The 19,446-nt window shown below is 38.7% G+C and overlaps 1 protein-coding gene across 3 annotated transcripts in view; it reads right to left on the bottom strand.

Annotated features, from left to right (window-relative positions):
- Positions 1-5,245: 5,245 nt before the first annotated feature.
- The window catches only part of MELK (maternal embryonic leucine zipper kinase), a 93,908-nt gene continuing 79,707 nt past the window's right edge, over positions 5,246-19,446 (bottom strand). For 2 of the 3 annotated variants that reach the window (XM_045469076.1, XM_045469077.1), the window contains exons 15-18: positions 19,102-19,198; positions 16,827-16,995; positions 7,897-8,000; positions 5,246-5,769 (exon numbers count right to left, since the gene is read on the bottom strand). In XM_045469076.1, the coding sequence (XP_045325032.1) occupies positions 5,592-5,769; positions 7,897-8,000; positions 16,827-16,995; positions 19,102-19,198 (548 nt within the window). In that variant the 3' untranslated portion in view covers positions 5,246-5,591. Of the gene's footprint in view, positions 5,770-6,182; positions 6,796-7,896; positions 8,001-16,826; positions 16,996-19,101; positions 19,199-19,446 lie in introns of those variants that run through there. The other variant, XM_045469078.1, reaches the window with a different exon arrangement.

Here is a 19,446-nt window from a genome sequence, read left to right as displayed (position 1 = left end):
CTTAAAATTCTCTAAAGACAAATGATGTTGAGCATCTTGTCATACATTTATTTGCCATCCATGTATCTACTTTGGTGAAGTATTGTTCAGATCTTTTGCCCATTTTTAAAATTGTGCTGTTTTCATACAGTTGAGTTTTCAGATTCTTTTTTTTTTTTAAGGTTTATTTATTTGAGAGGAGGGGCATGTGGGAGGGGCACAGAGAGAGAGCCCTCTGCAAGGCTTGAACTCACAAACTGTGAGATCATGACCTGAGCTGAAACGAGAGTTGGACGCTTAACCGACTGAGCCACCCAGGCGTACAAGAATTCTTTTATATTTTGGATACAAGTCATTTATCAGATGTATTTAGCAAATATTTTCTCCCATTCTGTAGGTTCTCTTTTCATTTTTTTTTTTTTGATGGTGTCCTCTGAAGCACAAAAGTTTTTCATTTTGGTGAAGTCCAATGTATCTATTTTTCCACTTGTTGCTTCTGCTTTTCATATCTTATCTATATAACCATTGCCTAATCAAAGGTTTCTTTTACTCCCACATTTTTTTTTCTAAGAATTTTTATCATTTTAGCCTTTACATTTAGGTTCTGATCCATTTTAAGTTAATTTTTTCAATATGGTGTGAGGGGTCCAACTTCATTTTTTGCATGTGGATATCCAATTACCGGAACACCATTTTTTTTTTTTTAAGATTTTATTTTTAAGTAATCTCCACACCCACGAAGTCACAACCTTAAGTTCAAAAGTTGCATGTTCTACCAATTGAGCCAGCCAGGCGCCCCTGAACACCATTTGTTGAACACCGTTTGTTCTTTTACCCCACGGAGTTGTCCTGGTGTCTTTGTCAAAAATCAGTTGACAATTGTGACGGGCAGAATGCCCCTGCACCATAGACATTGCATCCTAATTCCTGGGATCTAGGAATATGATGTTACATGTCAAAAGAGAATTAAGCTTGCAAACAGAGTTAAGGTTGCCAACAGCTAACCTTAAGACAGGGAAATACCCCTGCATTACATGAGTGGGCCCAATGTAATTGTTACGGTCTTTAAAAGTGGAAGAGGGAGAGAAGAGTTCTGAGTCAGAGGGAAACGTGACTGTGGAGGGAGTGATGTGATGCAAAAAGGACCCAACTTGCCTTCGTGTGAAGATGGAGGAAGAAGGCCATGAACTGAGAAATGTGGGCAGCCTCCAGAAATTAGAAAATGTAAGGAAATGGATCCTAACCCAGAACCTACAGAAAGGCTTTAAAATATATAATTCTACAGGCCCATATTACACAATAATCAAAAACAAGCTCTTTAAAAATGCATAAAATCACTGTGGAACCAAGAAGCTGAAAGTCTTTCAGTTCTTATTTCCTTAGTAGACTATATTCTTACTAATTACCTTCACCAAGAAGAATCACATAACACACTCAGCTGTAGTAAATTACACTGTAATAAGGTCTGAATTAGCCAAGTTTTCCTACATCTGAACCGGTGTAAGATTGCTGCTATAGAAAGAAGCAATCTTTTGATAAGTATCATATATAATAATGCTTTCCTATATGATACAAGTTCAGGAGAGAGGTATTACATCTGTTTCTACTATAGGAAAGAACATGGACTTTGGAGCCTGTCATGCCTGATTCAAATCCAATACACTTACAGGTTTTACGACCTTGAGAGAGTTACTACTTTGCCTGAGACTCAGCTTTCTCCTCTGTAAAAAGGGATACCACCAACCATGCAGAGTTAGTGTAAAGACTAAACGAGTTCATATGTTTAGATTTAAAAACATTTATCTAAATCAAGGGTCAGCAAACTTTTTCTGTAAACACTTTATAATTGTAAATATTCTTTGCAGGACATACAGTCTGTCACATTTACTCAACTCTGCCACTGTAGCACAGAAACAGTCATAGATAAGATGAGTTTCAATAGAACTATCAAAAGAGGCTATAGAGGTGGCCCATAGGCCATAGTCTGCTAACACCTGACATAAATCATCCAGTGCAGTGGCTGGCACATAGTGGGTGTTCCATACTAAGTAGGTACTATGATCATTACTCTCTTTTTCCCTATCACAGCCAACAAACACAATCCTTTATTGCTCATATGACTCATTCACCATTCTATCATTCCCAATTTGTAAAATATTCAATATTATCTAAACTGCTGCTGCCAAAGTTTCTGCGGTCACTCTATTCCCAGTAATGCAAACAAGTGATTCATTATCTTCCACACTGTCATCTGGATCACAGACAGAGGTTCAGATAGGAGGTTCAGGACTACTGGTTCAGTTCAATACTTAAATCCCTTTTATGACCTGTCCTATGAATGGCTGTCCAACATGTCTGAACACCTCCAATGACAGGGAAACCACCAAATTCCTGGCACCCTTTCTCTTGTCAGGTAGCTTGGACTTTTTCTGAAAGCCCTTTTATTGTAAGCTTAACTTCAATATGGTTCAACTTCATAAGTATATACTGAGTAAATGCTGAGACCACAAAGATGAGTAAGATACAACCTCTACCTCCAACTTCTCACTGGACTTTGTCTGTCACTGTCACCCAAACAAGCCTCATGTTCTCCCTTCATGACAGACATTCAGGTATTCGGAGGTTGGTGCCCTAAGTTGTTCCCCAAACTCCCAATTCCTTCAACCATTCCTCAGAGGTTCCCTCCCCACTTCACACTGCCTTCCTCTGGATATAAAATGCACACACACCCTCCAAAGAAGTCCAGGTGTGGCTGGACAACGGAAAGTGAAGCCAACCTAAAACTATGCACATTTAGCTTAGCACCAACAATCTAAACGAACAAAGGCAGCCTCATTTCCTCAACTCACAACTATACTCCTTTAATTTTCCAAGTGGTTCTATAATATTTGAGCTAAGTGATAGATCTTAGATGATATGGCACACATTAACATTTCTTTTCCTTAAAGAAAAGGAAGATTTAGGCTAAATAGCCGTCAGGGTATCTATTTTTACTTGATCCAGTCTGATGGAGCCAATAACAGCATTTCTAGGCTGAATTAATACCAAAAAAAATTGTTTTTAATTTTAATTTTTAAAGTAAATATACTAAAAAACTCCAATGTAAGGATTGCAATTGTAAGATAGATGTTTACAAAGGAAAAAACAATAGAAAATAGTATCACGCTTATAGTAAGGCTAAGCAGTGTTTTATAAATATATTTATGTGTAATGCATCCCAAAGTAAAACAGACTTCTTACTGTGGTTCATGGCGAAAAGTTTTTGAAAAACACTGTTCCAGACCATGCCATCTGCCATTGGGATACAAGAGTGATTCTTCTCTTATGTTTTATAAAAATAAAAATAGATGGACTTTAGAAAATTTTAAACTTTTGTTTTTCAAAAGATACCATCAAGAAAGTAAAAAAACTACCTACAAGAATGAGAGAAAAAATTTGCAAATCATATATTTGATAAGGGACTTATAGCTGGAGCTATAGACTTCTTGCAACTCAATAATAAAAAGATGAACAACCCAATTAAAAATGGCCAAAGGATCTGAATAGATATTTCTCCAAAAAGATGTACGACCAATAAGCACATGAAAAGATGCTCAACATCATTAGTCACTAGGGAAAAGCAAATCAAAACCATAATGAGATACCACTTCACAGAGCTAAAATAAAATGGGCAGACAATAACAAATGTTATAGAGAACGGAGAAAAATTAGAACCCTCATAGATCACTGGTGGGATCATAAAATGGTAAGCAGTTCGTCAGTTCCTCAAAATGTTAAATGACTCAGCAATTCCACTCCTAGGTATACATACACACAAGAGAACTGGAAACATATGACCACACAAAAATCTGTACACAAATGTTCACAGCAACATTATTCACAATAGCCAAGAAGTATAAACAAACCAAATGTCTACCAATTGATAAATGGATAAACAAAACGTGATATATCCATACAGTGGGATATTAAGCTGTAAAATGGAATGAAGTAGTGACACATGATAGAAAATAATGAATCTTGAAAAAGAAGCCAGACCCAACAGGCACATATTGTATGAGTCCATTCATATGAAATGTCCAGAATACTCAAATCCAGAGACAGAAAGTAGATTAGTGGGTGCCAGGAGCTGTAAGGTGGGGGAACTGGGAGTGACCACTACTGGATACAGGGTTTCTCTTTGACATGATGAAAATGTTCTAAAATTAGATTATGGGGATAGCTGCACAAATGTGATTATAATTAAACCCACTGAATTGTACACTTTAAAGAGGTGAATATTACAATATGTGAATTATATTTCAATAGAGCTATTATAAAAAATGTAAAACCCTTGAACGGCTTCCCTTTGCCAAAACAGTTTATTGGAGCATTGAGGTTCCTTCAAATTCTTTTGTCACTTACTTCCAACTCAATGTTTAACCCTCATCTCCTACTATTTCCCCCTTGCACCACCTTCTGCCTCCGCCCTCAACACGGCATGACCATTTTAGATTTCCATGCCTTTGCACATACACTTCTTGTTGTCAAGAATGTCATATTCCCTCTTCTCTTTCTGATGAACGTCTGTATATCCTTCAAGACAAATACTGTTTCCTCCAAAAAATCACCCTTAGTCCTCCAGACAAAGTTGGTCATCCCCTCTATGCTATAAATACTAGTTTAAGCATCTCCCCTTAATAGATTCTGAACTCCTTGAGTTTACTAGACAGTATTATCTTCAGCCCCAGGACCTAAACCATTTAGTAAATGTTTACTGAATAAATGAGTGACAGAATACTCCCTCACTACTGACTAGAAGTAGTCAGCTATTTTTTCTCCAACTAGTTTAATTGGTAAAATCCATACAAATACAACTTGAGTGCTAGCCTTTAGAGACCAATAAAATGAAATAAAAATACAAATTTGGGGCCAACATTGAGACTTAAGGAAAATTACCATAAAGTAACATTTCATGGGGGCTCATAGTTCAGATACTTATCATTGTTGACCGAACACACTTACTGAAGTCAATACTCTTTTATTCAACATATTAAATGTGTTGTTTAACTCTGGTAACCACAGCTGTGACTTAGTTAACGATCTCAATAAATCCTACTTAAATCAGAGACAGGAAAAAATTATGCAAATGAATTCTTATCTGTTTTTTCTGCCCAAGGCATATTTGATAACAGATAAAACATCTCCAAATAGTCTCTACTTAATTGTCAGGAAGCCATTTGAGGTTTTATTTGTATCAAAACCAAATACAAAGAAAAGGAGAAGCCTGCCATATTCACAAATGATTTTATTCAGAAAGAAATTAAACATTAAAAGGAGACATAGTTGAGAGCTTATTTTCACATATGGAAGTGAATCTAGGAAAGTCAACAGTTATTAATATACAAAACCACATGATTAAAAAAGACAGTAATAGATAATGACAGATGGGCTTGCCTTAGACTCATCTGCAAAATATCTTTTGTTTAAAAACAAAAAGATATTTGTCTTTAAGACAGCTCTTTAGAAACAAGTCTAGAGTTCCAATGGACTTTAAAAATCAAACCAATCATACCATTCTCCACACAGGCTGTATCACACCCATATTCATCTAGCAGGGGTAAACCAGCCAACAATTATACCTTGCAGCTAGACAGGATGTCTTCCACTAATCTCTTGTAAACCCAGGCATCACCCTTAAGCCGCTGCCTCTTGATACCCACCACGTCGGGTTTCTGAAGCTGGCACACTTCTAGTTCAAACTGCATTGTCACTTTACCAAAGTCTGACTGTGTTTGACACTTCAGTGTATACCTATGGAACAAGATAAGAAGCCAGTTAGTAGCAGAACCATGAATATTCTGTATAAGAAATCTCTAAGCCCATAGGAGGCCAGTGGAGAAAACGAACCATTATTTCATTAAGCAACATCTTACTGCTTACAGTTTCCAAATGACTTAGCTATACCTTAATCATGGAGCATGACTACTGTTTTTGCAAAAGCTGAACTAAGATCTTAAGAAAGAATAAAGATGAAAGGCTTTACCAGAACTTTCTCTTGTCCAAAGAAAAGCCTTCCTTTCATAGCTACCAATGCCATTTATGCTCAAGAAATCTTCTGGTCTTCCTTATGCAACTCTTTCAACAGTGTAATCCATGAACAGTAGGCCATTTCCACAATGTTCACAACAAAGGAAAGCACGGGGAAGATTAAGAATATTTTTTTGTGTGCACCTCATCAGAAAATTCTTTCATATAAATAAAGCTGAAGCCACCAACCTGTCAGAAGGGTGTGTGTTTCTGAGGTTTTCTAATAGTAATAAGAGGTTATGATCATTACACTTTATGGCAGAGTTATAACAGAAAGCCCATGGAGATGGTCCATTTCCATGGTTGAAACACATGGTGTGTGTGTGTGTGTGTGTGTGTAGAAATAAAATTAGAACTGCCATATAACAATTCTGAAAATGGAAAAGCCCAGGCCAAATGAAGCCTTAAAGACATCTTAAGACTTAAGAATCAGGTATGTTCTTGCAAAGTTACATAAATTGAATTCATGTAAATCAACTTTTTAATTAGTTTGCAAAATATTTTCATTTTATTTGTCTTACTAAATAATAGACAACAGGATCAATTTTAAATATCAGTTCCCTAAATATGTGGGGCATGTGATTAGGTACTGTTCCACAGAAGCGTGGAGAAATTACTTGTATCTGTTATGTATTTGAGGTTTTACAAAATATCATTCTTTCTCTTAGTTATGTGTTTGGGGTCTTCATCTCTTAAAAATGAGCAGTCATCATCAGACATGCCAAAAGAAGTATTCTGTAGTTAAGGTTCCTGACAGGAAGATGAAGCATAGGGCAATTCAGTCATATGGAGAGAAAAGCCAATTCTTCATGAATGAAAAAAGATAATAATAGAATATACCTGAGATTAGTAACATCACATCCCTGAAAAACTTAGCTTTCGATGTTCTTCTTTGTCACAAAGAAGTTAAAAACAAACAGAAGAGATTAAAAAGGGAAAAAAAGGGATCAAGGCAGACACTTTGCTGTTGATGAGTAAGTTAGATGGATAAATTATTGGTTAACAGCTAGTTGGCGATCTGATGGAAAGATCACATGCTGAAGGAATTATTGAAGGCTTTCTAATATAGATTTGGCCAGAGGTTCTGGACCCACCGCTAAACTGCAAGCGTGAAGAACGGGTCAGAGTGAGTTATATGTGTTCTGATGATGCCTTAAGAAGAAAGCCAGGGTCCAGGTAAGGAATGCTTACCAACATGTACAGATAATGAAAAGTAAAATTACTTTTGCAAAAGATTGTTTCTTAAAATCTTCCTCTAAATTGAACACCTAGTTAAATGTTTTTTATTGAACATTGAAATCTAGTTAAATGTTTTTTATATCAATTAGTGGCTCTTTTTATCTGCCTCAATAATGAAATTTGAAAGACATAACTGGAAATACTTAGAAATATGAACATCTTAGGTAACGAGAAGAGGTCTGGCCATACAGACCATGAGATCACAGCCACGGAGGCTTTGCCGGCAGCTCACTGAACGGTGGCAAAGAGTTAAGGTGAAATAATTTCCTAAAATGGTGAAAACCCAGTCCTGTCCAACAGCAAGTCATAAACGAAAGGATTCTATAAACCCCTGATTGGCCTGAGGTGTCTCGACTGGAAAAAAAAAATGGAAGGAGTTCAGATTTTTCCTATTTTGAAAAGTCTAATTTTGAAAGTGGTGACAATATGGCACTAGCTCATACAAAACCAAAGAAGCTAAATTATGAACAATGACAGTGCCATAAAAGCTTTTTTGATGAAAATGAGGTGGGGACAAAAATTTTTTTAAAAAGAGAAGAATCAATACATGTCTTCTCAAAGCTCAAAAGATATCAAGTGATAAATGCAACAGCCTCTAAGTGTGCTTCTTACCCCTTTTGTACAAAGTCAACATGCTTCTTTGGAAGAACAGACATTATTTCATTCAAGAGTTGATCTGGATTCACTAGTTTGGTTGTAGTCACATTATAGTGAAGCTTAAAAAAGAAAAAGAAGGGGTATGAAGTAAATCTTTACATCAACACAAACACCATCCTACCTAACTCAGAGATCCCAAAATCATTATAGCACCAGTTCAAATGGAAGCATTTCCAGAAAAATACTGAATTTACAACCAATTCTTGGTAAGCTGGAATAAGATGGCACTGGAAAGCTTGGAGAAATTAACTTTCACTAGTAAGTACATCCATATCATCCTTTTTAACTTTTCATCCTCTTCTCCTACCAATCTTTTTAATGAAATCCATAAATATTAATTAACATCTATCTGTTTGAGCTTTACTTGTTTCTCCCTTCTTGTGCTATTAATTGTCCTAAGATATAAACTGTGAGAGATGAAACAAATGGCCCAGGAAATGTGGTTTGAATACATACCTGACCCTTGAAAAACGCAAGGGCTAGGAGTACTGACCCTTCATGCAGTTAAAAATCCACATATAACTTTCGACTCCCACAAAACTTAATAGCCTGTTGACCGAAAGCCTTACAGATATCATAACAATCAGTTAACACATATTCTGTATGTTATGTGTATTATATTCTAAGTTCGTACAATATAATAAGCTAGAGAAAAGAAAATGTTAAGAAAATAAAAAGGAAAGGGGGAGGCTGGGTGGCTAGGTTGGTTATGCGTCCGACTTTAGCTCGGGTTCTGATCTCGTAGTTCGTGGGTTCAAGCCCCGTGTCGGGCTCTGTGCTGACATCTCAGAGCCTGGAGCCTGTTTCAGATTCTGTGTCTCCTTCTCTCTCTGCCCCTCCCCCACTCATGCTCTATTTCTCTGTCTCTCAAAATAAATAAACGTTAAAAAAAAATTTTTTTAGGGGCGCCTGGGTGGCTCAGTCAGTTAAGCCTCCGACTTCAGCTCAGGTCATGATCTCACGGTCCGTGAGTTCGAGCCCCACGTCGGGCTCTGGGCTGATGGCTCAGAGCCTGGAGCCTGCTTCCGATTCTGTGTCTCCCTCTCTCTCTCTGCCCCTCCCCCGTTCATGCTCTGTCTCTGTCTCAAAAATAAATAAACGTTAAAAACAAAAAATTAAAAAAAAAATTTTTTTTTAAGGGAAGGGAACATATATTTACAGTACTGTACCATATTTATCAATACTGTAAGTTTACACTGTTTACAAGATGAATCCTCTATCTTCTACTAGTACCTACAAAAATACTGTCTTATATGATACAAAACACGACAGATATTACATGTATTACTAACACTAGATACCAAAAATGAAAAGATAATATGAAAAAGAAATTCATATTTATTTACAGGTATATTTATTTATTTACTCATGCATTGATAACGAAAAACCAGCAATATGACTGCTTCATGGTAGCCTGGTGTAATCAATATGATTGCTTCACAGTAGCTTAGCCTACACACTAATGAATAAATGGTTATAAAATTTTATGGGATACAGTAATATAGTCACATTCATAATACAGTATTAGAAACACTGTTATATATATTTTTAAAAACACCTACTGGTGATGATAGGCTGATAAGCAGTTTCTCCAAAGACAAGAGAAGCATACTGTACAGTAATGTTATTCTTTGAAAACAAAGTCATGAAACAGTAAGAAAACTAACACATTATTAATTTTATATTAAATACCACTCACCTTGTGTCTAAGTAAAGATAGGCTATCCACTTCCATATGAGTCTTGCACACAAGGTTCTACATGAGGAACACTTAGGTAATGATGATGATGGCACAAAAACGTCTCCTGTGGCTCTTGTCATACAGTTACTACACGTTCACATGACACTCACACACATATACCACAGGTAAGTTTATTAAGTGTAAGCCACGGTGATTATTTACTGCTCATCAGGTAGAAGTGGATCATCATAAAGTCCTTCATCCTCCTCTTTTTCATGTTGAGTCGGCTGAGGAGGAGAGGTTGTTCTTGCTGTCTCAGGGTGGCAGAGGTGGAAAAGGTAGAAGGGGATGAGAAGGAGCAGGCAACTTGGTGGAACTTCCTGGAAACACGTCGCAATTTCTGTCTGACTTTATGCTTTTTCATCTTTCTAAAAAATGTTTCTGTCCGGTACCAATCCTCCTCCTATCATTTGCTTCAGTTTCAGCGCCCATATCATAAAAGGCTCCATGTCATAAAAGTAAAAAGGAGTCCTGAATAATCAAAACCCTTTTGCCAGTTTGTCTAATGTCAATTTGGTTTCTAGCACTGCTTCTTCTACATGCTCTTCCTCATCATGTCACTGGTTCAGATCACTTATCTCCATCAACTTATCTTCTGTTAATTCTTCTGGCGTGGTGTCTATCAGCTCTTGAATTTCTCCCCATATCTTGAAGCCCCACAAACACCCTTTTTTGCCATATCCACAAACTCTCATAATTTCTCTGTTTGGCTCTGCCGTAAACCCTGTGAAGTTGTGCACAACATGTGGACAGTTTTCTCCAGCAGAAATTTGTTTTAGGCTTAGGCTTTCATGATTTTTCTGTTACAACAATGGCATCTTCAATGATGTAATCCTTCTAGACCTTCATGACGTTCTCTTCCATAATGCTGACAACCCTTTCCATAGTACTGTGTGTAATGAGCCTTAAAGGTCCTTATGAACCCCTCTTCTAGGGGATGAATTAGAGATGCCATGTCTGGGGACAAGCACACCACTTCGACACCTTCAGTGTTGATCTCATAAGATTCTGGGTGGTCAGCGGCATTGTCCAATATCAAAAGAACTTTATTTTTTTTTTGTTTTTTTGGGGTTTTTTGGGTTTTTTTTTTTCAATATATGAAATTTATTGTCAAATTGGTTTCCATACAACACCCAGTGCTCATCCCAAAAGGTGCCCTCTTCAATACCCATCACTCACCCTCCCCTCCCTCCCACCCGCCATCAACCCTCAGTTTGTTCAAAAGAACTTTAAAAGGCAGTCCTTGGGGCGCCTAGGTGATTCGGTCGGTTAAGCATCTGATTCGGATTCTTGATTTCGGCTCAGGTCATCATCTCACGGTGGTGAGATGGAGCCTCACGTTCAGCTCTGCACTGAGCATGAAGCCTACTTAAGATCGATCCTTCCTTCCTCCCTCTCTCCCTCTCTCCCTCTCTCTCTCTCCTTCTGCCCCTCTCCCCTGCTCTCTCTCTAAAAGTAAATAAAATAAAATAAAAAAATTAAGGCAGTCCCTTACTGGCAAGGTACTTTTTGACTTCATTGATGAAATCTATCCAGAAAGAGAGTTCTTATTGTCTATACCTTCTTGTACAACCAAAAGACTGGCAGTTGATGGTCATATTTTCCCTTCAAGACTCAGGGGTTAGCAGCTTTATAAGACAAGGGCAGTGCTGATCATAAACCCAACTGCATTTGCATAGAATAGTAGAGCTAGCCTATCCCTTCCTGCCTTAAAGGCTAGTGCTTCTTTTTCTTCCTTACTAGTCAATGTCTTTTGTGGCATTTTTTTTTTTTCCGGAATAGGGTAATTTTGTCTGCTGTTCAGGAAGATATTCTTTTTCCTCAATGATTTTCTTAATGGCATCTGGGAACCAGTATCTACTGCCTCTTGGTCAGCAGAAGTTGCTTCTCTTGTTATCTTTTTTTTTTTAATGTTTATCTTTATTTTTGAGACAGAGAGAGACAGAGCATGAGCGGAGGAGAGGCAGACAGAGAGGGAGACACAGAATCCGAAGCAGGCTCCAGACTCTGAGCTGTCAGCACAGAGCCTAATGCAGGGCTCGAACTAGTCAACTGCGAGATCATGACCCAAGCCGACACTCAACCGACTGAGCCACCCAGGCGCCCCTTATCTTAACATTTTTTAAACCAAATCTAAAATCATCAAACCATGCTTTGCTGGCATTAAATTCTCCAGCTTTAGATACCTCACCTTCTTTTTGTTTTAAGTAGTCATAACATGACTTCATCTTTTCTCAAATCATATAAAGCTCATAGGTATGCTCTTCTTACATCAATCCTACACCCACGTTAAAGCTGCATTTTCAATACGAGATTAAAAAAAAGTATTTTGCAAAAAATGCAAGGTTTTGGTGTCTGTTGGCATAGCTGCCACAATGGCTTCATGAGTTTCCCTTTTCTTTTTTTTAAACAATGGTCCTTACACTGGATTCATTTATCTGGAAATGGTGGGCAACCGCAGCCACAGACATCAATCTATGGTACATATCAAGCAATTCAACTTTTTCTGGTAAAGTCATGACTTCTCTCTGCTTCTCGGGAGCACATCCAGCATCACTACTGGCACTTCATACAGGTCCCCTGGTGTTACTCAAGGTGTATGGCATTGCGCTACACGTGATTTATACGTTTTAAACGTATTTAAATGTGAAAAATATGCAAGAACCACAAAAGATCATTTTTGACTGTGATATGCAATTCACTGAAGGGACCAATTGCTCACGTGGAGACGATTAGCATCACACGGCGTTTTTAAGCAGATACTCACAACACAAGCTCACCACAAGAGCAAGAGAAGAATAGCTACGAAATTATTACAGTAGTAAAGCATGTATTACAGTTGATTTTATGCAGTTATGATTTAATACTGCATCTTTAAGTTTGTTTACATTTCTCTCAACTGTGAATGGCACCATGTACAGTATGTGTTTGTGTGCATAAGTTTTGATAAATTTTAACTTTTTATATCTGTTTATATCTTATGGTAGGGTAAATGATCAAATAGACTAATATCTACATATCTTTTTCTTAATTTTTTTGATATTTCTAGACCACGCCATTTTTGAGTTTTTCCAAATTGTTGCAAGTCCCCCCCAAATTTTCCCAATATACCTGTTTAAAACAATATACATGTAAGTGACCCATGCAGTTCAAACCCATGTCATTCAAGGGTCAACTGTATTTTTATTTAGTATTTATATATTTGTTCCAATCTGATTTAGAAAAACATAATCAGCAAAAACTAGTAACATATAGTTTCTTTAAAAGTAAACTTAAGATCAGACACCTGGGTAGCTCAGTCAGTTAAGAGTCTGACTTCAGTTCAGGTCATGATCTCACAGTTCATGGGTTCAAGCCCCACATCAGGCTCCGTGCTGACAGCTCAGAGCCTGGAGCTTATTTCAGATTGTGTGTCTCCTCTATCTGCCACTCCCCTACTTGCACTGTCTCTCTGTCTCTCTCTCTCTCTCTCAATCTCTCTCTCTCAAAAATAAATGTAAAAAAAAATTAAAATTTTGAGTCCAACTTCAGCTCAGGTCATGGTCTACAGTTCATGAGTTTGAGCCACACACTGGGCTCTCTGCTGTCAGTACAGAGCCCACTTGAGGTCCTCTGTTCACCTCTCTTTCTGCCCCTCCGTTTGCACTCACTCGCTCACTCTCAAAATAAATAAATAAACAAACTTTTAAATAAATAGACTTAAGATTTTAAAAAGCTAGTCCTCCTGATTGTGTTGACAGTTTCACAGGTGTCTATATAATGCCAAAGTACATTAATCACACATTTTTAAGAGGTACAGGTCATTTATTTAGGTCAATTATACCTCTATAAATCTTTTTTTTTTTTTTTTAAGAGTCAGTATAAAGAAAATACCAGATAAATAGCAGTGCAGATGATATGCCCATCTGCAGGTGAGTGTTCAATGACCAGAGTTTAGGGACCCAGCTTCAAGTTATAAAAGGAACAAGTGGCACAGCTACGACAAGGACCCTCTCTGTCTGCTGGGTCCCCATCCAGGGCTGTTTCACCAAACTAAATTGGCTTTGTCAAGATAATAAACAGAACACTTCCAAATACAATTTAAGTGATTCCTTGTGTAAAATAAAGAATTAATCTGAGGCACCTGGGTGCCATCCAACTCTTGATTTCGGCTCAGGTGATGATCTCATGGTTTGTGAGATCGAGCCCCATGTCAGGCTCTGCACTGTCAGCATGGAGACTGCTTGGGATTCTCTCTCTCCCTCTGTCTCTGCCCCTCCCGTTTGTGCACATGCTCACTCTCCCTCTCTCTCTCTCAAAATAAATAAATAAACATTTAAAAAATTAATCCTAATTTATCTGTTCAAATTTCAGATTTTTTCAACAATCTGTAAAAAAGCCTACAAGAGGCTTAACTATACATGATCTTCATCTTAACAAACTAAGGTGTTCTTTGTACCATCCTTCTAACTTTTCTAAGTTTATAATTTTTTAATGTAAGAAATAGGTAGAAGGGCGCCTGGGTGGCTCAGTCGGGTAAGAGTCTGACTTTGCCTCAGGTCATGATCTCGCGGTTTGTGGGTTTGAGCCCCGTGTCAGGCTCTGTGCTGACAGCTCAGAGCCTGCTTCAGATTCTGTGTTTCCCTCTCTCTCTCTGCTCCTCTCCCACTTGTGCCTCTCTTTCTCTCAAAAATGAATAAATAAACATTAAAAAATAAAAAGAAGTAGGTAGAAAAAATGAAACAAATTTCCTAAAGCGAGGCCTGCAGTTCTGCAAAAACTTAAACCATTTAAAAGGGTTACAGATCCAAAGTTAGATCAAGTTTCTGATGCTAGATGTGTGTTAATGAGGACTATGGTTCTGCTACATTAGGGTTAAAAATGCTCAACATGGATGATAATTTCACTCAACACTGGAACACCTTTGGTATGCCTGGGTGGCTCAGTCAGTTGAGCATCTGACTCTTGATTTAGGTTCAAGCATGATCCCAGGGTTGTGGGATAGAGCCCCATATCAGACTCCACACTAAGCATGAAGCCTACTTAAGATTCTCTCTCTCTCTCTCTCTCTCTCTCTCTCTCTCTCTCTCTCTCTGTCTCTCTCTCTCTGCCCCATTTCCCCACTTGTGCATATGCTCTCTCTCTGAAAAGTACAGCGTAGGGAATACAGTCAAAAACATTTTAATAACATAGTATGGTACCAGATGATAACCACACTCATCATGGTGAGCACTGCATAATGTACACAATCATGAAGTCACTATGTGGTACACATGAAACTAATGTAACATGGTATGTCAACTATACTTCAGTAATAAAAATTAAAAAAAAAAACTGGAATACCTTATATAATAGAGCATTTCACATATATTTCACAGAGGCAGCTTTGTTTATGCATCTCGGCTCTATGAAGGTGCTGGGGTAGAAATTATCTCCAGTTTTTACAAATAAGGAAATTGAGGCAGGCAGGGATAAAACGACTTATCCAAGCTACAAAGTACGAAGCTGAAGCTAGAACTCAGGTCTTCTCATTCCCAATCTGTGGTTTTTCTCCTACATCCTGGAAGTAGTAGAGAATCCCTGGAAAATCAACTAACATCTTAGCAGTTCCTACTAGAAAATGCATTCAGGGGCCAACCAATTTACACAGGTGAACATTTTTAGGGTATTATCCACTAGTATTTGACAGCTGCTTAGCTTCTCAATAATGTATATGATTGGACATGTTTCCTTAATTTTCTTTATCTAATGTTTTTCAGGAAAATGGCACTATGGTTTTCTTAATTTTTTTTTTTTTCACATTTATTCATGTTTGAGAAAAAGACAGAGCGCAACCAGAGGAGGGGCAGAGAGAGAGGGAGACATGGAATCTGAAGCAGGCTCCAAGCTCTGAGCTGTCAGCACAGGGCCCAATGTGGGGCTCGAACCCATGAACCATGAGATTATGACCTGAGCTGAAGTCGGACACTTAACCAACCGAGGCACCCTGGCACCCCAGCACTATGGTGTTCTTGATCCCAATGTCAGTGTTTGAAATATTTCATAACTGTCTCCATCTACAGAAATCTTAGAACAAAAGAACAAAATATACCTAATAAACAGCCATATGCAAAACTTTTCAGTACATTATACAAGTTCAACAGGCAACAGATATTAATGGATAAGTCCTATCTTCTTCCACTTTAAAACACGACATATCTGAATATTCTCCCCGGAAGCACACTTCTATCCAACAGCTCATCATTTTCCTTCCCCAAACAAGCCCAGATTTGTCCCAAATGAGAGTCTCAGTGCAAAACCTGAAGAGACCCAGTCCCCAAATCACAGAGAACACTACCATCTCCTCTTCCCTCCTCTTGGAACATGTTTTTATTACAGCACAGAGTAATATCCCTGCCTGTCTTCACTGCCACTCTACGAGATCCTCAATGACATGGGCTATGTCATTTCCAAGTGGAATCTTATTTATACCTTTACCTCTTACTTCCCCCAAACAAAAATGTCATTCATTAGATGTTTGAAGGAATGCTCAGAGAGAATCCAAGAGAGTACGAAGTATTTTATAACTACTAATCACTTCTTTTTCCTTTCCTTTCCCCATTGAACATATTGCCCATACCACTGACACATTAAGCCTTTTGAAAGCATGACAGGATTATCAAAGTTCCAAACCTCTTAGGCCTGTGAGGACCTCTCAGCCTACCTTCCCAGTGTGCTGCTCAGTATTTTCTTCACATACACCACACTCAAAGTTCAAATTCACTTCCCATGCATTCAAATATTTTGTGAGGGCCTACAGAGATACCCATGTGTCATAGACTCTTCTACATGCCAGAGATATGACAATTAAGCTCAAGTCCCCATCCTTAAGGCAGCTCTCAGTTCCTCCATATGCCGCATGTTTCCCTGCCTCCATATTGCCGCTGTGATTAATCTCTCCACTTGAATATTTGGATTATAGTTATTCGCTCCTTGGAAAGAGCAAGTTTGTATAATTTACCTTTGCATTCTCAAAACCCACTGCATCAAAACGCATAAAATAAAAAATCATTCATTCATTCATTCATTCATTCATTCATTCATTCAGTACTTCTCTTGGAAAAAAAAATAGTCTGGTTAGCAGCCAGCTTCTGAAATCCATACTAAAGAATTCCAGTGCACTTACCTTTAGTCTTCTTGGCCCATCTTTGGCAGAGCCCTTCCTTCTGCTCCTGGTAAGCACAGTGATAACCTTATCCAACCCCCTTTCAAGGCTCCCAAACACTTTGGTTCCTTTTCTTTTTGGAGTATCCTCTACGTGTGCTTGGTTGAGATCCAGTTCCACTGAGCGACATCTTAAAAAGAAAAAAAATCCATGAGTAAAACTGGGCCTCCTGCCAGTCGGGGCTGTCACAAGCCGTTCAAGTATGCCAAGGCGAATGCCAAGGCCAGTCCAGCTCACTACTCAGGAAGCACAAAAGCCATTTCCCACTGGAACACAGCTATCACCCCTCCCCTCAGCCAACTGCCCCTTGGCAAAACTATTTTTCCCCTAGCTTTTTTAAAAAAAATATACAGAAAAGTTGGGTGAAGAGTACAATGAACCCCATTATATATCCTCTTAGATTCAACAGTTGTTAATGTCTCACCACATTTGCCTTCTCTACATATATAAATGAATACATTAAATATATGCACATCTTTGCTGAACCATCTAAAGGTAACCCATCTGAAGATACCATGAGACTTCACTCTGAAACACTTCAGCACACATACCCAACAAATAACGACATTTTCTACATAACCACAATACCATCAAGAAAATTGATAATAATGCCACAGTACTGTCTAATATCTAGTTCACAGTCTAATTTCCTCAACTGCCCTCAAAATGGATCCTGCTTTAAAAAATAGCTATTACACTGGGGTGCCTGGGTGGCTCTGTCGGTTAAGCATCCGACTTTCACTCAGGTCATGATCTTGCAGTTTGTGGGTTTGAGCCCCACATCGGGCTTTGTGCTGACAGTTCAGAGCCTGGAGCCTGCTTCAGATTCTGTATCTCCCTCTCTCTCTCTGCCCCTCACCTGTTCACACTCAGTCTCTCTCTCTCTCTCAAAAATAAATAAACATTAAAAAAAATTTTTTTAATAAAAAATAGCTATTATAGGGGTGCCTTGGTGACTCAGTTGGTTAAGTGTCTGATCATGCCCCATGTCATGCTCTGTGCTGACAGTGTGGAGCCTGCTTGGGATTCTCTCTCCCTCTCTCTCTTCCCTGCCCCTGTCCCTGTTCATGTGCCTACACTATCTTTCTCTCTCTCAAAATAAACTTTAAAAACATTTAAAAATAAAAATAAAAAATAGCTATTATAGACGATGAGGGGCGTCTGGCTGGCTCGCTCAGAGGAGCATGCAACTCTTGATTTCAGGGTCGTGAGTTCGAGCCCCACACAGGACGCAGGGATTACTTAAATAAATAATTTAACATTTTTTTAAATTAAAAAATAAAGACAATGAAGGGACGCCAATGCTGCCAAACTGTCCATGTCCATACAAGAGGGATGAGTTTTCTGTGACACACCAGTTGGTATCTTTACTATATGAAGAACTGCTATCAGTGGATGTCTACACTCTACCGGGAGAAGCATCAGAAAAGATGGGCCTCAGAAAGGGGACTATGTGGGGGCGCCTGGGTGGCGCAGCCGGTTAAGCGTCCGACTTCAACCAGGTCACGATCTCGCGGTCCGGGAGTTCGAGCCCCGCGTCGGGCTCTGGGCTGATGGCTCAGAGCCTGGAGCCTGTTTCCGATTCTGTGTCTCCCTCTCTCTGCCCCTCCCCCATTCATGCTGTGTCTCTCTCTGTCCCAAAAATAAATAAACGTTGAAAAAAAAAAAAAAAATTTAAAAAAAAAAAAAAGAAAGGGGACTATGTGGATGGGGCCAGAGCCACTGTCTTCCCAAGCTGCTGTACGTTAAGATGCCAGTCCTACTGCTGAAGAGTTTCAGATTTCTTCCCCATGAGGAAGGCAGCAACAACAGCTACAGTAATGGCCATAGACCATCCGCATTCAGCTAGACATTTCTGCAGTCTCCGACATAATTTACACAATGGCTTGTTACCTTAATCAGGCTGATCATACGTGAAAAAAGAAAATCTGGCTACATATACTAAAGATCAAAGAATCTAAAAAACAGGGGGCGCCTGGGTGGCGCAGTCGGTTAGGCGTCCGACTTCAGCCAGGTCACGATCTCGCGGTCCGTGGGTTCGAGCCCCGCGTCAGGCTCTGGGCTGATAGCTCATGATGGCTCAGAGCCTGGGGCCTGTTTCCGATTCTGTGTCTCCCTCTCTCTCTCTCTCTGACCCTCCCCCGTTCATGCTCTGTCTCTCTCTGTCCCAAAAATAAATAAACGTTGAAAAAAAAAAAAAAAAAAAAAAAAAGAATCTAAAAAACAGAACACTTACCGCCTCTCAGGGCTGATGACACCTGTCACTAACTTCTCTGTTCCTGCTGAATTTATTGGCATTTTAACTGGAGTTTCTTTCAGGCACTGGTTTCTGGCTATCAGAAAAACAACAAACACAAACCATATGTAGCTGACATATTATGGTTTCAAAATTTCTGTCAATAATGCATACATCACTTATTCATTGACTCAGAAATACTGTAATCACTTGGCCAGTGGTGTTAAGGCTCTACTTATTTAAAGAATTATTTCCATGTGATTTATAATAAAAACAAAATCATTTGGCTTTGCATGTGTGGCTCTTCTTTTCCTTCACTACAAAACCGAGTCCATGATTAAAATT

This window comes from Leopardus geoffroyi, chromosome D4 (genome assembly GCF_018350155.1).
Source record: "Leopardus geoffroyi isolate Oge1 chromosome D4, O.geoffroyi_Oge1_pat1.0, whole genome shotgun sequence".
Taxonomy (NCBI): domain Eukaryota; kingdom Metazoa; phylum Chordata; class Mammalia; order Carnivora; family Felidae; genus Leopardus; species Leopardus geoffroyi.
The sequence above is the reverse complement of the archived record's forward strand: the minus strand, read 5'-3'. Positions and strand labels throughout refer to the sequence as shown.